This window comes from Capra hircus, chromosome 6 (assembly GCF_001704415.2).
Source record: "Capra hircus breed San Clemente chromosome 6, ASM170441v1, whole genome shotgun sequence".
NCBI lineage: Eukaryota > Metazoa > Chordata > Mammalia > Artiodactyla > Bovidae > Capra > Capra hircus.
In genome coordinates, this window is record NC_030813.1 from 19,257,682 (window position 1) to 19,279,251 (window position 21,570).

General features: G+C 35.6%; 1 protein-coding gene across 3 annotated transcripts in view; it reads left to right on the forward strand.

The window, feature by feature from the left end:
• Window positions 1–21,570, forward strand: part of TBCK (TBC1 domain containing kinase) — a 205,372-nt gene that overhangs the window by 30,370 nt on the left and 153,432 nt on the right. For 2 of the 3 annotated variants that reach the window (XM_005681337.3, XM_005681336.3), the window contains exon 4: window positions 20,751–20,865. In XM_005681337.3, coding sequence (XP_005681394.1) covers window positions 20,751–20,865 — 115 coding nt within the window. Of the gene's footprint in view, window positions 1–18,970; window positions 19,118–20,750; window positions 20,866–21,570 lie in introns of those variants that run through there. The other variant, XM_018049238.1, reaches the window with a different exon arrangement.

Below are 21,570 nucleotides of genomic sequence, written 5' to 3' on the forward strand. Positions count from 1 at the left end.
TCTTCCATGAAGTAATATTATGCTAGTTCATATATAATGTCAGAATCTTATAATGATATTCACCACCCTATTCACCATCCTCCTATCCTTTGGTATTGTCGTCATACATTTTACAGTCTATATTAAAGACTTTGAGAAATAGGAAAAAATTTTCTTTTCATTTAACCACATATTTACCATTTCCTGAACTCTTAATCCTTTCTTTTGATCCAGGTTTCCATCTGGTATCATTTTTCTCCAGTCTGAAAAACTTCCTTTAAAATTTCTTTTAGTTCAAGTCTGATATAGGCAAATTCTTACAGACTTCAGTCACCTGAAAATGTCTTTAGATATATATATATGATATATATATATATCTTTGTCTATATATATCACCTTAAATTTTTTCCTGGTTAATATGTTATTATTAAAAATTTAAAACATAGCAAAGTTGAAAGAATTGTACAATATAGCTATATCCTACAATTAACATTTTTCCATCTTTTGCCTTATCATATAACTGCCCATCACACTTCCTGCTCATTAACTCATTCTATTATTTGATGTGTTTCAAAGTCAATTACACTATCAGTGAACTTTAACCCTTTCAGCATATATATCATTGAGTATAATTCAGTATGTGTTTATGATTTCTTTTTAGGTAAAATTTATGTTCAATGAAGTATGGAAACTTGTGTATCGTTTGATGGGTTTTGAACAATAAATGCATCTGTGTAACCCCTTAGGTCACTACCATCACCCTAGAAATTTTCCTAGTGTCCTTTCCCAGTAAATCTTTGCAATTCACCCTACCCTTACCTCCCAGAGGCAACCACTTTTCTGAAGTTTCCCCCTAAGATTAGTTTTGCTTATTTCAGCACTTTACATAATTAGAATTATACAGTATAGACTTTTCTCTGTAAAGGTTCTTTGTTTTACCCAAATGTTTCTAAAAGGCATCTAGATGGTTTCATGTACTTCTCTCATTCCTTTTGTTATTGTTGCAATGCATTATATTTTGTTAATATGTATTTAGCAACTATCCCTTTATGAACTCCTGGGAAATTTCCAGGTTTTTGGCTATTATAACAAGTTGCTGTGAATGTTCTCATAAATCTTTTTTTTTTTTGTAGGCAAATGTTTTCATATCTCTGGGTATATATGTAGCAGTAGAATTGATGGCTTATATATGTATAAGCATATGTGTCTGTATATGTATTTATATAAGTATATAATTAATACTATTAGGAACCACCAGACCTTTTTCCAAAGTTTTGTACCTTTTACATTTCTGCTTGCAGTGTGTGAGGGCTCTAGTTCCTCCATATCCTTGTCAGCAGTTAATGTTTCATTCTTTAGTTATTGTAGTGAGTATAAAGTGGTATCTCACTGTAGGTTTAATTTACATTTCCATGATGACTAAAGATGTTGAGTGCTTTTTTGTGTACTTATTTAGCATTCATATCATGACATACATATCTGTTCAATTTGAGGGATCACCTTTTTAAGTGGGTTATTTGCCTTTTTATTACTGATTCATAGTCATTTTTTTACATTCTCTATATTCTCCATAAACATGCTTTGCTAGATATTTTTTGCAGGTATTTTCTGCCGGTATGACTTGCCTATTCTTAAGGTGTATCTTAATAAACAGAGTTATTATTTATAATGAAGTCTAGTGTATTGATTTTTCCTTTCATGGTTATTGTCTTTTGAGAAACCTTTACCTCTTCCCAAGTCATAAAGATATTCTCATATGTTTTCTCCTAGAAGCACTACAGGTTTTAGATTTTATGATGGATCTTTGATCTTTCTCAATTTAATATTTGTATATGGTGTTCAAGTTCAGTTTTTGCCATATGGATGTACAGTTGTTCCAACTCTATTTGTTTAAAAGATTTTACTTGTCCCATTGGATTGCTTTAGTGTTTTTATTGAAAATTAAATGGCCACGTAATTGTAGGTCTGTTTCTGGCCTTCTACTTTGTTTCATTTATCTCTCTTTCTGTCCTTATGCCAGCGCCATACTGTCTTAATTATGCTAACTTTATAGTAAATCTTGAGTCAGGAAATAAAAGTTTCCAAACTTTGTTCTTTTTTTTCAAGATTGTTTTAATATCTTCGGTTGTTTGCATTTCCAGATATATTTTATAATAAGTGTCTCAGTTTCTGAAAATGTCTGTTGGTATTCTGATTGGGATTGCATTGCATCTACAGAACAATTTGGAACAACTGACATCTTAACAATATTGTCTTCCAGTAAATGAACATGTTTCTCTCCAAATTTTTAAGTCTTCTTTAATTTTTCTGAGCAATATTTTATAGTTTATAATATAGATTTCTTTTTCTTTTGTTAAATATATTCCACAGTATCTTAGGTTTTGTTGTGATTACATTTGTTACAAAATTTTTTATCTTCTTTGTTCTGCTGACTTGTGTATAAAAATACAAGCAGCATAGGAATAATATATAAAAATACAAACATGAAATAGGTCAAGAAAAACATAAGGCATGAAGATTGTAAGAAAAATGAAGCAGAGGAAGGATAAAAAGGGAAGGAAAAGTTGGAAACATTTGTACTTAATGATGATATAGTTCTTTATGTGGAAAATCCTAAGGAGTTAAAAAAACTACTCTTTGAATTAACAAGAAGTTTAGTAAGGTCATAGAAAAGAAAGCTGATATGAAAATATCGGCAATAAGATGTTCGAATACGTTGCTTGCTTAGCAGTTAATTAGCCAAACTGCTTAGCCTCTAACTTTTTTCTTAAGTGTTGTCGATTAAATCTTCCTTTTGGAAGATTAAGGAATCCAATGACGTAGAAAGTGATTTTTTAATGTGGTCTTTGAATAATATTAAGGTCTGGTGGCTCAGACGGTAAAGTGTCTGTCTACAATGTGGGAGACCTGGGTTCGATTCCTGGGTCGGGAAGATCCGCTGGAGAAGGAAATGGCAATCCACTCCAGTACTATTGCCTGGAAAATCCCATGGACAGAGGAGCCTGGTTGGCTCCTCTGTCCATGGGGTTGCAAAGAGCTGGACACGACTGAGCGACTTCACTCACTTCACTCCGGATAGATTCACCAGCTTATAGTCCCTAGAATGCTGGTGAAACTCTTTTAGATAGACAGGGCACCAGAAATCACCCAACGGGGCACTTGTGCTGCAGCAAAGACAAAAGTAACATGCTGGTTTCTGTCTAGTGATCATCTGAGAGGAGACCGTGGGAAAACTGAGATAGCCAGTGTGTTTGCAGATGCTTCCTTAATGTTTTAAGAAAGGACAGTTGTTTGTGACTGAATGGAGGGTGATCTTATCTCTTTGTGAATATGGATTGCTATCATAATTGCTAGGAGGGTCAGAACTTTTCTCAGAGAGCAAGCTGGGATCCGATCAATTTCTTGAACACATACTTGATTTGAGCCCCAGTGGACAGCAAAATAAAACATGGGAGAAATTATCTTTGTTTGAAAACAGATTTGAGAGTGGAAGTTGTCAAATGTCCTTCTCTCTCATAGAATAAGCCAAATGTGTCCCTCATAAAAGTTTAAAATTTGAGCAAGTCTGCAAGGATGATCTTGTCAAAATAACAAAACTATCCCCCAGATACCTAGAAGAGTTAACTTGTCAAAAGGCGTTCTTTAAAATTATTCATCTGATGTCACCTAGACTCTCCAAAACGATTTCAGTTTTTGGCATAATTAAAGGTTAGAAGTTCTTTCAAACAATGATTGGCCAAAATTTCTTGAAGCTATTTCTGGATGGAGGGTCATGTCATCAGTATGTTAAAGGACCACTCTGTACAATGTCAGCAGGCATACATCTAGTTCACATAAAATCTGTTCAGGTTAAGGGGAGGACTATCCCTCATTCTTTGTCTTTTTCTCTCAAAACAGATTTTTGCTGTGACAGAGTGGACTATTTTTGCTAATTCTTAATCTTATGAATATATTTCCTTAAAGGCTTTTTGAGGAATGTTAAAAGCCTTGAGGTAATGTTTATGTTGTATAGTTTAGCACAGAAGTGATGATCGTCTGTGTTGTCAAAAGCAGATGGTGTGTCAAAAAAATCAATCAAAACATTTATTAACAGACACTGACTGATAGTAATTATGACGATGGTCAGTGGTATGGTAGTTATAACGTTTCCTTTCCTCCTTTAAATGTTAGCCTGTAAAAATTATATCTTTAATTTTTAATTAATAGGCAAAAATTAACTTACAGGCAAATTATTAGGTAATTAATAGGCAAAAAGTTTTAGAAGTCTAACTGAGCATTCTCTGCATTTTTATTAGGATATGTTAACGCTTAACACCTTAACCCTAACCCTTGATACATACTGAGGGCATGATATATATAAAGAGTTGAATAAGTTAATGTTGGCAGCACTTTTAAGAGCTTTGGGACATTCTTTAAGTGGGCAATTTTAAATTTAAAACAACCATGTCGTTCATAAACAAAAGGGATACAAAAAAGGAAGGGATACAGTATTTATTAAATATATACTAGATTCTAGTTATTTTGCTATATACTTTTTATAGGTAATTTTCAAGTTATTGGGGCTTTGGTGGTAGCTCAGGCAGAAAAAAATCCATCTGCAATGCAGGAGACCCAGGTTTAATCCCTGGGTTGGTAAGATCCCTTGGGAAGGGAATGGCTACCCACTCTAGTATTCTTGCCTGAAGAATTCCATGGAAAGAGGAACCTGGCAGGCTACCGTCCATGGAGTCACAAAGAGTTGGACACGACTGAGTGACTAACACTTTTACTTTTCACTTTAAGGTTATTAGTCCTAGTTAGTGAGTAATCTAAGGTTTACAGAATATGAAATGTCTGCTGAAGTCACAGTGTAGCATAAATAGTGAACTGCGCTTCGAAAAGTCCTGTTCTTACTGTAGTCTTTCTTAGAGCAAGTAAGCCTTCTTAATACTCCAGAATCTCTTTATGAGGGGTGCTGTTCAAAAAGCACAGTTTTTTGAGTGAATGAGCGATTCTAAATTTCCAAGTTCAGTGAGTCCTGTCCATTACTTATCAAACTATCTTGATGGCTCTGTGAGGATTTCTTTGTTTCCTGGCATTTTTATCAAACTAGAAACCAGAGAACCCTGTCTTTCCACTTTGTCGCACAAAGCAGCAAGCAAAATTGGTTTCTTTATGACAAAAATCTTTTGGTGTAACTCATGTCAAAATGAGTTCTGGTGTAAGATAATTGGAGTGGGGAAATGAAAACTGCATATACTACAAAAGAATATATGTATAGAGTTTATGGGTTTTTAATTCCATCCAACCAGTCCATTCTGACGATCAGCCCTGGATTTCTTTGGAAGGAATGATGCTAAAGCTGAAACTCCAGTGCTTTGGCACCTCATGCGAAGAGTTGACTCACTGGAAAAGACTCTGATGCTGGGAGGGATTGGGGGCAGGAGGAGAAGGGGACGACCGAGGATGAGATGGCTGGATGGCATCACTGACTCGATGGATGTGAATCTGAGTGAACTCTGGGAGTTGGTGATAGACAGGGAGGCCTGGCGTGCTGTGGTTCATGGGGTCGCAAAGAGTCGGACACGACTGAGCGACTGAACTGGCCTCCTCAGTCACCTATTTTAATAATTTACAAATGCAAATTTTAAATTAAATGATTTCTTTATCCTAAATTATTCAGGACCTCAACTGGGCTGCTGCTGCTGCTAAGTCGCTTCAGTCATGTCCGACTCTGCGACCCCATGGATGGCAGCCCACCAGGCTCCCCCGTCCCTGGGATTCTCCAGGCAACAACACTGGAGTGGGTTGCCATTTCCTTCTCCAATGCATGAAAGTGAAAAGTAAAAGTGAAGTCACTCAGTTGTGTCCAACTCTTAGCGACCCCATGGACTGCAGCCCACCAGGCTCCCCTGTCCATGGGATTTCCCAGGCAAGAGTACTGGAGTAGGGTGCCATTGCCTTCTCCTCAAAGGGGCTGCTGCTGCTGCTGCTGCTGCTGCTGTTGCTAAGTGGCTTCAGTCGTGTCTGACTTGTGTGACCCCATGGAGAGCAGCCCAACAGGCTCCCCCAACCCTGGGATTCTCCAGGCAAGAACACTGGAGTGGGTTGCCATTTCCTTCTCCAGTGCATGAAAGTGAAAAGTGAAAGTGAAGTTGCTCAGTCACGTCCTACTCTTAGCGGCTCACCAGGCTCCTCCATCCATGGGATTTTCCAGGCAAGAGTACTGGGCAGGACTAGAAAAAAATAATAATGATGATGGTAACAACATTGCAATACTTTGTGCTAGACATTATTCTAAGCACTCTATAATGGTTGTCTTTTTCTTATAGGAGCTCTACGATGTAGTTTACTAATATTACTTCCATTTGATTTAGAAGAAAAGTTAGGCTCCTATGAGGGATCCTAAAAGTTAAGTAATTTTCCCTTGATCATAAAGCTAGTAAGTTGTAAGAGTTCTAGATTCTCCCCTAATGATGGCAAAATGTTCATCTCTCTTAATTTCAAATCCTTTCAGTCTTCCAGAAAGGAGCCAGCCATTGTTACTGGTTGCTATGTAAGACCTAAGATTTTCAATCAGAACAATTATTACAGCCAGAAGAAAACAATTGTCAAAGGCCTGATTCATGTTTCCTCTCCTAAAGGCAGAAATGTGAGCTGAGGAGTGTAGGAGAGAGTTAGAAACTAAAATGAAAATTTTAAGTTAGCATTAGAAGAAACGGGCAGGTTACCAGGAAGGAAAACAACGAATGTGTACTGCATTTCAAGGATAAAGTACCTGCTCTAAACCTCAGTTATTATATCATTACCTGGAGTTCAAACTCTCGAATTCTCCATCCATGCTGTTAAACAGAGAAGCAGTATAGTGTGGTGGTTAAGGACATGGACTATAAGATCAACCAGCTGGATCTGAGTCAGCTCTACCATTTGCTCACTTCCTTGAGTGCCGCTATGCTTCGATTTTCTTACCTTCTAGGACAGTGGGAAGAATTAATGAACTAACAGATGTGAATTATTTATAATAGCATTTGGTATAGTATATAGATATTGTACTTGTTATAATACAAATTATCTAAGTGTTCCTATTAGTAGCAGTAGTGGTAATAGTGTCATTATAGCTACTGTGCATGCGTGCTTAATTGCTTTAGTTAGGTCTGACTCTTTGCAACCCTGTGGACTGTAGCCTGCCAGGCTCCTCTGTCCAAGAATACTGGAGTGGTTTGCCATTTCCTACTCCAGGGGATCTTCCCGAAACCTGCATCTCTTACAACTCCTGCAATGGCAGGCAGTTTCCTTACCACTAGCACCGTCTGCGGAGAAGGCAATGGCACCCCACTCCAGTACTCTTGCCTGGAAAATCCCATGGACGAAGGAGCCTGGTAGGCTGCAGTCCATGGGGTCGCTAAGAGTCAGATACGACTGAGCGACTTTCCTTTCACTTTTCACTTTCACACATTGGAGAAGAAAATGGCAACCCACTCCAGTGTTCTTGCCTGGAGAATCCCAGAGACCGGGGAGCCTGGTGGGCTGCCGTCTCTGGGGTCGCACAGAGTCGGACACGACTGAGGTGACTTAGCAGCACCATCTGCAAGGCTTATTGGATATTGTTATCAATGAGCCTTGCGTGTGGATTATAGCCTTTCTAGGATGACTAATTATGATGTAAATTATGATTAGTCTACTCAAGGATTATTCTATACTTCTTCATTAAGTACATATATATTTCAGATACTGAGCTAGGTGCTAGTGTGTCTGAGATGAAAGTATAATGTCCTAGTCTTTAAAGAGATTGCTAGTTAGTAAGCAGACAGAGTTGTAACAAACAATTACAAAATACCATTTTTTGAAAAGTACTTGTGAGAGGTATATGCAAGTTGTCTCGATAGGCAGAGTTCCTTGCAACCAGGAGAATCCAGAAAATTTTTCTAGGAAAATAATGGTTGTATTGAAATTTTAAGGATAAAGTATTATCCAAGTGGGCCAACTAGAAGTGCGGAGAAAATACCACGTGCAAAAAGACATTGATATGAATCGAAAGCATATGAATAAAGTAGGGGCAGAGGGTCCTAGTAGCTAAGTACCCTAGTAGAGGGTCCATGAGAAAGCAATGAGAGTATTTTCCTTATTTTCCTTTATAAAACAGTTTTGGAGGGTAGGAGTGGGCAGTCTTGTTTAAGATGGTGAGTCTTAAATATTGGTGCTAATTCAGACAGTGACTTAAGATGAAAAAGTAGTGATCATATGAGGAATGAGGGATTTCCTACTAATAAGCTCTTCCCACATTACCTAGAAGAGAGATTATGATTTTTCTCTGCTCTAGTCGTCTAAATCAATGAGAGTTTCAGCTCTCTTCTATCGGCAGTCTAGTCAATGCATTTGATGTGAGCTTGCTATTAGTATCTAATCGTACTTTTTCTGTTCATATATTAGTTTATTCACTAGCTAGTTATTTTGTCAGTTGTCCATGTTGTTTGTCTTGGTGATAGGCCACAAAAAAATCATTTCTGTTTTTTACACCATTTACTTCAGTTTCAAATGTAGATAAGTACTTCAAAATTGTCATGATAATGACAGAGCCTCCCCAATTCTGGCACAAACATCTTAGACAAACCCCACCTCCTAATTTTCATGTTCTGATATTCTTCCTTATTAGTTTATGCCCATAAATTTTAATTACTTCTCCCATAACAACATTTTTAAGAATATGAGACTCCTCAGAAATCCGGGACTCCTTATTGTTCTTCATTTTCTTGTGAAATTTTATGTTTAATGTGTCTGCATTTTTTCCTGGTAAAATACTGTACTATGCTGAGCTGTGAAAAGTCTGAAAGAGAAAATGTCCTTCAGCAGATGAGTAGATATATGTATGACATCCACTCCAGTGAAGTACTGTTCATTAATACAAAGAAACAATTTGCTAATGCAGGAAATAACATGGGTAAATCTTAAGGGCATCATGTTGAGTAAAAACAAAACAGGTTTGACACAAAATGATGCTGTATCATTCCCTTTATTTGAAATTCTTGAAAAGATGTACTTAATCTGTGATAATAGAAAGCAATTTGTTTTCATCCAGGATTAGGATATGGGATTGGCTGGGAAGGGGAATAGGAGAACCTTTTGAGATGATGGAAATATTCTGTTTCTTTATTGTGGCAGTACTTATGCTAGTATATACATTTGTCAAAACGTACGTTTCTGATGGTATGTTTAAAATGAGTATATTTTATTATACATAATTGGTATCTAAATAGGGGCTTCCCAGGTGGCTGAGTGGTAAAGAATCTACCTTCAGTGCAGGAGACATGGGTTCAATCCCTGGCTGGGAAGATCCACCAGAGAAGGAAATGGCAACCCACTCCATTACTCTTGCCAAGGGAAATCCCACGGACAGAGGAGCCTGGCAGGCTGCAGTCCATGGTGTTGCAGAAGAGTCAGACATGACTTAGTAGCTAAACAACAACAAAGTTCATTTAAAGAAAAGTATTAAGCAGGAATTATCCTGTTATAATCATGCCATGATGGAGAAAAACAAGTCATCTTGATGTCTTGCATATCTTTCTAGCTAACTATGTTTGTTTCTATAACTGCTGCTACTAATTTCCAAACATTGAGTGGCTTAGAACAACAGAAATGTATTATCTCACAGCTCTGAAGGTCAGAAGTCAGGAATCAAAGTGTTGGCAGGGCCTACTGACTCCCTTTGGAATTTCCTGGGAAGAAGCTCTCCTTGACTTTTCTAGTTTATGGTGTCAGTATTCCTTGGCTTCTTTTTGGCTTATGGTCACATCACTCCAGGCCCTGCCTCCATCTTTACATCTCCTTCTCCTCTCTGTGTCTCTCTCTTATTGGATTTTTATAACGGGATAATCCATGATGATCTCGTCAAATGCAAAGACCCTTTTCCCAAATAAAGTAACATTCACAGTTTCCAGTGATTCAGTTCAGTTCAGTTCAGTCGCTCAGTCGTATCTGACTCTTTGCGACCCCATGAATCACAGAACGCCAGGCCTCCCTGTCCATCACCAACTCCCAGAGTTCACTCAGACTCACATCCATCGAGTCAGTGATGCCATCCAGCCATCTCATCCTCTGTCATCCCCTTCCCCTCCTGCCCCCAATCCCTCCCAGCATCAAAGTCTTTTCCAGTGAGTCAACTCTTCACACGAGGTGGCCAAAGTACTGGAGTTTCAGCTTTAGCATCATTCCCTCCAAAGAAATCCCAGGACTGATCTCCTTCAGAATGGACTGGTTGGATCTCCTTGCAGTCCAAGAGACTTACAAGAATCTTCTCGAATACCACAGTTCAAACGCATCAATTCTTCGGCGCTCAGCTTTCTTCACAGTCCAACTCTCAAATCCATACATGACCACTGGAAAAACCATAGCCTTGACTAGATGGAACTCTGTTGGCAAAGTAATGTCTCTGCTTTTGAATATGCTGTCTAGGTTGGTTATAACTTTTCTCCCAAGGAGTAAGCGTCTTTTAATTTCATGGCTGCAATCACCGTCTGCAGTGATTTTGGAGCCCCAAAACATAAAGTCTGACACTGTTTCCACTGTTTCCCCATCTATTTCCCATGAAGTGATGGGACCAGATGCCATGATCTTCGTTTTCTGAATGTTGAGCTTTAAGCCAACTTTTTCACTCTCCTCTTTCACTTTCATCAAGAGGCTTTTTAGCTCCTCTTCACTTTCTGCCATAAGGGTGGTGTCATCTGCATATCTGAGGTTATTGAGATTTCTCCCCACAATCTTGATTCCAGCTTGTGCTTCTTCCAGCCCAGCGTTTCTCATGATGTACTCTGCATAGAAGTTAAATAAGCAGGGTGACAATATACAGCCTTGACGTACTCCTTTTCCTTTTTGGAACCAGTCTGTGGTTCCATGTCCAGTTCTAACTGTTGCTTCCTGACCTGTATACAGATTTCTCAAGAGGCAGGTCAGGTGGTCTGGTATTCCCATCTCTTTCAGAATTTTCCACAGTTTATTGTGATCCACACAGTCAAAGGCTTTGACATAGTCAATAAAGCAGAAATAGATGTTTTTCTGGAACTCTCTTGCTTTTTGGATGATCCAGCGGATGTTGGCAATTTGATCTCTGGTTCCTCTGCCTTTTCTAAAACCAGCTTGAACATCTGGAAGTTCACAGGGGAATACAATTTAGGCTACATCAACTAATATTATTATTCATTAATATAATGCTTCTCTGTGACTTGGTAAAAAATATAACTGTCCTCCAATTTCTAAACAGTATTCTCGGGTCATTATGGGATTCCATGAGTGAAAGCTTTCTCTTATCTCTCTTCTAAAAACATTGTGAAATGAATCTGATCTTTCTTGCATTATAGTAGCAAGACCTGTGACTAGTTGAAGGTTAGGAGAAACAGACAGAACTAACCTATTTAGGCAATCTGACTTAGGACAAAAGAGTTAAATAAGTAAATGAAGGTCTGAAGAGTTTTGTTAATACATTAAGTTTGAGAAGAAAGCCCTGACTGTTAGAGTTATCTTGCCTTGTTCTGTCTTCTCTATGGATGAAGAACCTTACAAAATTGATAAAAGTAGTTAAGAATAAAATTTTATTATTTTTGGATTCTTTGATTAAAATATGATTACTGTATCACTTCAACTGCTGATAAATAGAATAGGAAATTTTCAAAAATCATATTTCTTATAATTTCAATGCAGACCAGCATAGCATTGAACTAAACATTTCAGTTTGATAAATTTTTGTTTGCAGCAGCTATTTTATTAAAGTGTATACAATGCAGGCCCTCTTCTGTTCACTGGTGTGATGAATTGGGGGTGGGGTGACAGATTGTCTAAAAAATGTGAACTGTTGATCCACTTGAAGAATATGAATTGTTCTCAAATCAAAATTCTGAGCAGTAATAGTAAAATATTCATTCTTAGTTCATACAGTTATATGTAAATAAATTGGAAGTTTAATTTAAAAAAAAGAAAGCCTTTGAAATGAACTAGGGTGTGTGTATATATGCATGCTAAATCACTTCAGTCATATCCAGCTCTTTGCAAGCCTATGAACTCTAAGCTGCCAGGCTTTTCTGTCCATGGGATTCCCTGGGCAAGAATCCTGGAGTGGGTTGCCATGCCCTCCTCCAGGGGATCTTCCTGACCCAGGGATCAAACCTGCATCTCTTAGGTCTCTTGCATTGGCAGACAGGTAACTATGGTGCAGATCCAACCAAATATGAACCATCATTGGTTCTGTCTTAGAGAAAAGTTACAGCTTTATATCATCCCAAATGCTGCCTGGGCTTGGCAAGTGGACCTTATTACCCCGTGCCAGTATCAGTACACACTGATGAAAAAAAAATGGTTTTGGAGTTTTCTGTGTCAGGATAGTAAAGCTGCTCGGGAGAAGAAAACATTGATGGGGCAGAAATACACCCAGATCACCCTGGGTCCTCCAGTTCTGCTTATCAAATGGTGATTTTATTCTTATAGAGAAATTAGAAAATCTTTCTTCTGATTGTGCTGTGTTTTGGAAATAATTGATGAGGCCAGTTTATAATCTCTGTTAATTTATACAAATATATACACAGATATATTGTAATAAAATGGTATTATATAATTTATAATGAACACCCCAGGGGTACTTGCACTTTGTTTTGTTCTACTTTTAAGATGGTCAGCATTCTGTATAGGGCCAAGAATAGCTCACTGATTTCCATTTAGCCCCTGTTTGGTGTTATATTTCCCACTTTATAAATTTGCAAACTGAGGCAGGATAAAGTTGGAACACTCTTCAAGCATAGCAAATCAGTGACAGAGTCTCCTGGCTTTATGTCTGAACCTCAAACCACTAAACTATGCTTTCCATATGTATTTTGATCTTCTCAAAGTAATTTTCTGCTGAGAAAGGAAAGTTATCTAGTATTCAAGTTAGAAAGTTAATTTCTCAATTTATTGTATCCCGTTGAGAATTAGTCACATTCCAGACTTATAGCTTTCAACCTTGTTTTATTCTGGAGTGAGAATTGAATTATAAAATATGCTTAATCTCACAAGTTATGAATAACTTATGGACAGATGGACTTTTTTTTTAGATCTATTACAAAATAATCTTTTGGTAAGCAGTTAATCAACGCAACTTCCTTTTCAAAACATCTGAATCTGAAGCAAATTAATTCTTAAATTTTATATCCTTTTAGGCTCAAACATGTGTGCCAGTAGTGAAATGAGTTATTTCCTTTTCAATTCCAAAAGCTTTGTTTTTTCTTTTTCCTTTAGAAGAAAAATTACTGTTAAATGTTACGATTTTTTAACAAAGTTTTAAAATTTAGCAATTGATAAAAGACAAATTAAAAGCATCAAATGCAGTAATTCATCACTGAAAATACCCCTCTCCAAATTCTGAAATTACACACCAGTGAATCATTAAAAATTCTGAACTAGTTGAGCTCTTTTACCTTGAAATTATAGGAGGAGAGTTTAGGCTAAAGATAACACAGAGTTATACAGTTGTTTTATTATCTGAACATTAATCCCTAATGTTTTATTTTTCCCTTCCATTTCTTAAATCACACAGTAGCTATCTATATTTCATCTGTGCTTCCTCTTTCTAAACATATTACCTGAGGCTAATACCTAGAAAGCTTTAGACCAAAAGAAAAATTTCTGTGGGAATGATCAGATTTTATAAGGTGAAAGAACATCTTGAACTCATAGAATCCAGAAGTGTGTTTCCTCCTTTGGTTTGCTGACTGTATGGGTATTTTGGCTTATGGTGAAGTGAAGTGAAGTTGCTCAGTCATGTCCGACTCTTTGCGACCCCATGGACTGTAGCCAACCGGTCTCCTCCGTCTATGGGATTCTCCAGGCAAGAATACTGGAGTGGGTTGCCACTGGCCCTTAAATATCATGGATTATGGATCTGAGGAAATAGCATGTGTGATTTTAGTTACCATCCTTCTGTGAATGACTTCGAAATCTATGTCCACGAGCCTGACCTCTCATTCTCTTTCTTAGACTCCGTTTCTTGCGATCTGAATAACATCTCTTCTTGGAAACTTTGCAAATACTGTAAAGAACTGATGGTTTGAAGCTGATAGGAATAGGACTTTCTCACTTTAATTTATTTTTAAACATTTTAATTGGATTATAATTAATATACAAGAAAACTATAAGTATTTTAATGTATATGTTTGGTGAGTTTGGATATATGCAGGCACCCATAAAATCATCATGATGGCTCTAAAGAATCCACCTGCAGTGGAGGAGACATGGGTACACTCTTGGTGGGGAAGATCCCCTGGAGAAAGAAATGGCAACCCACTCCAGTATTCTTTTCCTGGAGAATCCCATGGACAAAGGAGCTGGCAGGCTACAGTTCTTAGCGTTGCAAAGAGTTGGACACGACTGAGCACGCAAGCACTCACAGCAGAAGTTTCCTTGAGTCTTATTTATTTGTGTGTGATCTCACTTAACATGAGATCTGCCCTCTTAACAAATTTTTAAGAGTGCAGCACAGTGTTCTTAACTATAAGCATGATGTTGTATACCAGATCTCTAGAACCTAGTGGCATTGCATAACTGAAACTTTACACCGATTGAACAACTCCCATTTTCTTCTCTCCCTATCCCCTGGTAATTACTGTTCTATTCTCTGCTCCTGTAAGTTTGACTATTTTTTTAGATACTTCATGTAAGTGGAATCATGCAGTATTTGTCCTTCTATGTCTGGCTTATTTCACATAGCATCATGTTCTCCAGGTTCATCTGTATTGTTAGAAATGGCAAGATTTTTTTAAGGCTGAATAATGTTCTATCATATGTATATACCACATTTTCTTTAACCATCTATTGATTTACAGTAGGGTTATAAAAGAATCTTCATGTTATGTTTTAAATCTGATAGAATCAGTCCCCCTCATTAATTTTTTTACCCTGTGTGTTCTTACATATTTTTGAATATTCATTATTCTTATCATATACGCAAAAAGGGACACAAAGAAACTTTTGAAGGTAATGGATATATCTGTTACCTTGGTGATGGTTTCATGAATGTATCCATGTCCAAACCCGTCAAATTGTATATGTTAAATATGTGCAGTATTTGTATATCAATTATACCAAGAAAATTGGTTTTAAGTAATAAAAAATAATAAAAGTAATAAAACTCTGCAAGACGCTGAAGTAGACTTGAACAAATATTAGCACTTCCTTTTTTCTCGGATAGAATAACTCAAATTCATAAAAATGTTGTCTCCCTTTGATATATGCAGATTTAATGTGAATGCAACTCAAATACCAAATACTAACAAGTATTTTTTTGAGCTAGAAAAATTGTAAGAATCTAATAACTTAGTCTAATTTCAGTTTTAGCTAAACAATAAGATTATAATAAAAGCCACCATACGGTGGCTCATTCTTTTTCCTATAAATGAAAGACTAGAGGGAGAGGTATATTTTTAACAAATTATTGATAGTACTTTTTGTGGATAAGCATTGTTTGAACTTAAGCAATTCATGCTTTCTTGATTTACTGAGGAATTATATACTCTCTGATAAATGAAGTTTATACTGTTAACCCATTACTATTCTAACATACTTTTTTTTTGAGCTGTTATTTCCTTAGTGGTGATAAACTTGATCTTATCTTCACCCTCTTGCATCATCAGGGATGTCACATGAAACACCTGTTATTTGATACACATTTATTGAGCACATTCCTTATAGACACTCTGATAGACGTAGGGATTCCAAGGTGAATAAGCTTCAATGTACTCAAGGTACCACTGCCTCAAGTTACAGTGAGAGAGATAAACAAAAACAAATTATTACTATAGAATTAATAAACCTTGCAACTATGTATAGTTGCAGAATATAGAGATGTACAATTCTACCAGGGCTAGAGCCATTGAATGAGAAGCCATTAAGGATCCTGGCAAAAAAAAAAAACACAGAAAGCTATTGAAGTTACAGAATAGATCTAGAATAAAGAAGGATAAAAAAAAAAAAAAAGAATGGTTGAGATGACAGTGGCGGCTTAGAGAAAAGGGACCTCAAGGTCTTAATGAGATTAGAGAGCAGGTCCTTAGGAATGGGGAACAGAGAAATACAAGATTTTAGTTGAAAATCAAGATGTTTTGAGTAAGTAGCCATTGAGCAATGTCTCTTGACAAACTATCTGTACTTCAGGATATTGGCTGGAGTTAGATGAAAATCTGTGGCTCTACACATGTGAAGCTAACTAATCCTTATAGATTTTAAACGCATGGTCTTGGCCTCAGTATATTTTAACCAACTAAGCTAAACAGCTGCAGATAATTTACAGATGATTGTCTCAGAAGAGCACAGTATAAATTTCCTTTGAAATACATCTGGAAAGGGATAAACAAAACATACTTTGTATTGTACTAACTTAATAGATTTGAAATTCATTAAGCCATATTTAAAATCCAAATACACCCAAGTTGACTCATGCCTAGAAATTATCAACATTTGTTCTTGATGGTACTGGTGGTGATGGTAGTCATGTTTTTCTCTTTTAGTTTTTATTCTTACTTTCCCAAAATTTATGATTTTGTAGGTCATTTTGTTCTAACCAATGCAATAAATAAATTTTCCTGTTTTCTTTTCCTCTCAAGACTGGGGAAAAGGATGATTAATTATCATCTTCTAACTTATCATTTAATTACAACTGTATCAAAATTCTGTTGAGTTTTGATTTCTGTTGAATTTTTATTTATTTTAAAATACAAGTATAAAAGAGAATAAGAAGCTGATGCTATTTTCTGTAGTGGGAAGAAGAAAACAATACTTGTGGAATTTTGTATACTTACTTGTTTTAAAAGCTGTTTTTAACAGCTTTAATTTGATCTGTATTAAAATTGTCAGTTTTTAAATCTGTCTTTTCAAGTATACTGTGGGTTTTTTGACTTTGGAGATCAGTTTTTCTTCTTGGTGTTCATGGAGCCTAAAAATGCAGAAGCCTAAAATCATAATGCCAAGCAGTTAATAGCCACTTAATTGATGTATTTGAATGTAAATAAAAGTATCTCAAAATGTCATCTTGCTTAATCAGAAATTATCAATCATTATTTTAAATCTATCTTTAGTCATATCGTTGTGTTTATAACAACCAAGGATTCTTACGCCGCTCATTAAACTTTTCAGATTGTCAGAGACAATGGTAACAAAGTAAATGTTTACCCTCCCAGTCTCTGAAAGTAGCTAGTAATAAATAATTTCAAAAGGAAGAGAATGTTTTCTGACCTGATTTAATTTATGTTTTCCAGGTTAGTGATAGATTTCTTTATTAACAAGGTTCAAATTTAGAAATTGTGTAGAATGAAGACCTGTTATCCCCTACATTTTTTTTTTAATTGTACAAGTCCCATTCTCTTTATCCTAACTCTCCTTCTGGAGTCAGTTTTCAATTAAACTGTAACATATTGTTATTGAATATATGATGTTTTGCCTTGTTGTTGCATTATACTGGCTACTTCAAAATAAGTTTTAAAAGGATTTCATAATTTAAGTTCTTGGAAGTGTTAAAAACAGCTTTAAAAACAAGTAAGTATACAAAATTCTACAAGTATTGATTTCTTCTTCCAACTATAGAAAGTAGCATCAGCTTATTCTCTTTTATACTTGTATTTTAAAATAAATTAAAAAATTAAATCATAGGAGTGCAATAGGCAGAAAAGCAAATCTGATTTCCTGTCTGATTTAAATTGAAGAATACTGGTTCCATTAACCGTAATTCATGTATAGCTTTTAGTAACAGCTAAGAAAAGATGTGTCATGAGCTTCAGCTTTATAATTCATATTTTTAGAAATTGTGTCAGTGTAAATGCTTATCAGGTCAGTAATAGCATGAATGTGCTTCTTGACATGCAGGTGTTTTCCAGTTATATCTTAGAATCAGCTAACAAAAGCAGGTAGATTAAGTAGAAGATAAAGTCTTCTGTTTTCAGCTGTTTCGGAACTGGTTTAATTAAAAAGTCATTTTAAAGACTTGGTTTCAATCTCATGAGAAGGACATCTGTATTGAAATAGTGTGCAGCTGAGGTCCCCTAGTGTCGCAGCTGAATATGGCATCAGCTTTTAAGACTAAAGTGTTCTGTGTGTGTGTGTGTGTGTGAGAGAGACAGAGACAGAGAGATACAGAAAGAACAAAGACGAGAGATTACTACCTGAAAGCTGACTCAGAACAAATGATCACAGGAAACTATGTTCTAATGTTTTATTTGTTAATCAACCTCAAGGAAAATTGTCCTTTGTTTTTAACAGAGGAGGGGTTTGCATTCTTTCTTGTACACATTTTTATCAACATTATTGTAGTTGCTTTAAAGTTTGGAATCTTTTTATTTACATAGTTGGTTTTTATTTTTATTTTTTGCAGATGTTAATGAAAACTATTGATTCTAAATTGTTCTTGTGCCACAGGTTCCTTATTTGCTTAATACTGGCTGTTGTGGTGCTTTAATATGGGAGGAACTATTTGATAAATTAAAATAGTTTATAGATCAGTTTAATTAGCATTCTTTATAAATAGTAAATTCTGTTGTTTTATTTTTTACATACTTCATGTAGAATATCAACTTATTGCCTTATTTTATAATATGGCTGACAACCGGAACCTACCAGACATATGAGGGACGAAATAGTTTGAAAGAGAGCCGAGGGAGAAAAAAATTTTTTCAAAAAAACTTAGCCCAGAGGAAATGAAGATAAACACACTTTTTTGTTTCCTAAATTAAAAATAATTCTAATAATTATCCTCAGAGAGACTCAAAAGAATAATAAATTCATAGCCAAAGAACAGGATGTACTGAAAAGGAACAACTAGAGACCAGAAGAGAAATCTTGGAAATTAAATAATAGGCCATGCTCATAGGAAATAAAGCATAAAGTTGATAGAATAAATCTAATTTTCATCTGCCCCCTAAGAGTTCTGACTGAAAGATACAGTAGAGGGAGAAAATAATCAAAGATAGAACAAATCAACTTTTCCTTGTTAATGTTTTTGCCTTAATGAAACATGAATTTTTAGATTGGAAGATCACACCTGATACTTACAAATCCTCAAATGCCCACACACTGGACGTGTTGGACTAAAGTTTTTATAGGTCTAAGAATATGAAGTACAACAGAATCCTGAAAGCTTCCAGAGGGGAATAACAAGGTATCTACAACAGAATTAAGATAAGACTGATATTTATTACATTTACCACTATCAATAAAGAACATTTGAAGACAAGGAGAAATTCTATGTTTAAATACAATGGACATTTTAAGACATGCCATGCTTTAAAATATCTACTCCTGCCACCCTTATGAAAAATTTTCTTATGAGTGTATTCTAGCTAAAGAAAAAAATACAAAAATGAGGTATAAAAATGGTGGTAGCTGATGATAATCTTCATGAATAGAGTTATAATTATAAAATTATAGCATCTATTAATCCTGACGATGGAGATATCTCTTGAGAGCTAGGGGTTAAGTTGGCTTCAGTTTTTATTTTCTTCTCTGCTTAGTTCTACTGCAAATTTTTACTGTATGTAGTGTAGCGGCATACCAATCACTTCCCATCTGTCTCAGAGTAGAAGCCAAAGACCTAAATGGCCTAAAGTGATCTAGCCCTCTGACCTTGCTACCTCTCTGACCTCATCTCCTATCAACGCTACCCTTTGCTCACTCTGCTGCATACACACTAGCTTCATTGTGTTTTTGATGCTTTTTTCCCAGATTGTTCCATTTGTTCTTTGTTCTTTTCTCCTTTTATTCTACCTGCTTTTAGGTTAACTATTTTTAAAATTATTTCATTATGTCTCTATTATTAGTTTGTTATTTATACCTTTAAAAATTAATTTAGTAGTTACTCAGATGTTAATTTGATCTTTTTAAGTATGATTTAAAATGTTAAAAAAAATGAGAATAAAGGAAATCTATACCCTAATATTAGCGGTTTGTGGGATTGGGTTTGAACTAATCTCCCCTACTTTTCTGTATATTCTTCCTAACTTCCTATATGAATGATGTTTTATTTAAATTTAAAAAAAAAGGAGAGGGAGAGGGAATGAGAGAGAGAAAGAGGAAGAAACTGGGCATCCCTATGGAAGTTGGCTTAAGAGAGCATAGGATAAGAAAGAAAGATTTGATAAATCATAAATTTTGGACATTACCTTGCAGATTGATATGGAAAGTAAGCTCATGTCTCTCTGCCATAAAATATAGCTGTTTTTCAGGGACATAGGTGTGTTGTCTTGAGCAGGATCCATGGTTTTCATTGATTTGGTTCTGCCATACATCTGAAATTTCCTGATAATTTGTTAAAGCCCAACCTGCAGAAGGTCATTTGCACCCCACCAATATTAATCTCCCTTCCTGGAGAACAGGACTGTAGTCGGAGTAGTTGTTTGGAAACTGTAGGTTCTTTTAAGATCAATTCTGCTGTAATTGTAAAATCAAATATGCCTGAGTAGATACTTTAGAAAATGTATAGAGTCTATTTTATCTGATTAGAGGTGGTACAATAAAAAGAATACTCTTTGGGAAATTCCCTGGCAGTCCAGGGACTCCATGTTTTCCCTCCTATGGTCCTGCCCAGGTTGGGGAATGGGAACTAAAATCCCACAAGCTTCATGGTCAAAAAAAAAAAAAAAATATATATATATATATATATATGTATGTATGTATATATGTATATAGGTAGATATTTGAATTTTATCACTGAACCTCATTTTATTTCTTAAAACAGGTTCTATATCTGCTTTGTAATTGATCTATTGATCTGTGACTTTTTGTTTTCTTTGTAGCTATTCAAAGGTTTTGTGCATAGCATTTGAGGTACTTCAGGGCTTGCAGTATATGAATAAACATGGTATAGTACACCGGGCACTGTCTCCTCATAATATCCTGTTGGATCAAAAGGTAATCATCAATAGTACATTAAATATTTTTTTTTATTTCAAGTTGTAGCCTGCTGAAAGAATTAGAATGTCTTAAGAGTATTCATAATGAAAAGATTATATGAACGTAATGTACTTGTGGTTGTTTAAAAAGAAACTATCTCTAATTATATAAATCCGTGTGTTTTTTACATGCACTATTCTTTTTTCCCTGGACTCATTTTCTGCCTTCATGTTTTATTTTTCCTCTCACTCATTTTGTGAAATACACATTGAGACTTCTCAGTCCACTCTTTCTGTGGATTTGCTTTTATCTTAAAAAAGATTCTCTGACTATTTTACATAGAATATTTTTCTCATAGTACAGCTGAATTGTGTTTTCTCCATTTTATTCTTCTTTTCTATTTCTTTTTTACTTTGTCATTTATTTTCTTTGTTTACCAGCTATTTGTACGTAGCTTATTTTTTAAATTGAAGTGCTGATTCTCTGCTTGGATTCTTATGGGGGATTAAATAAGAATCTAGTCCACCTCTATTGTGGGTATTATGTGAATTATGGGTAGCAAGGTGATTTTTTTAAAGAATTTTATTATTTTTTTATAAGCATATAAAATAGTTTGAGGAAACTTTTTCTGGGGAATTATTCTTTGTATTACTAGGATTTTTCTCTTCTAGACTTTCAGTATATGCTCTATGATATTAAAACTAAGATAAAATGGTGCTTATA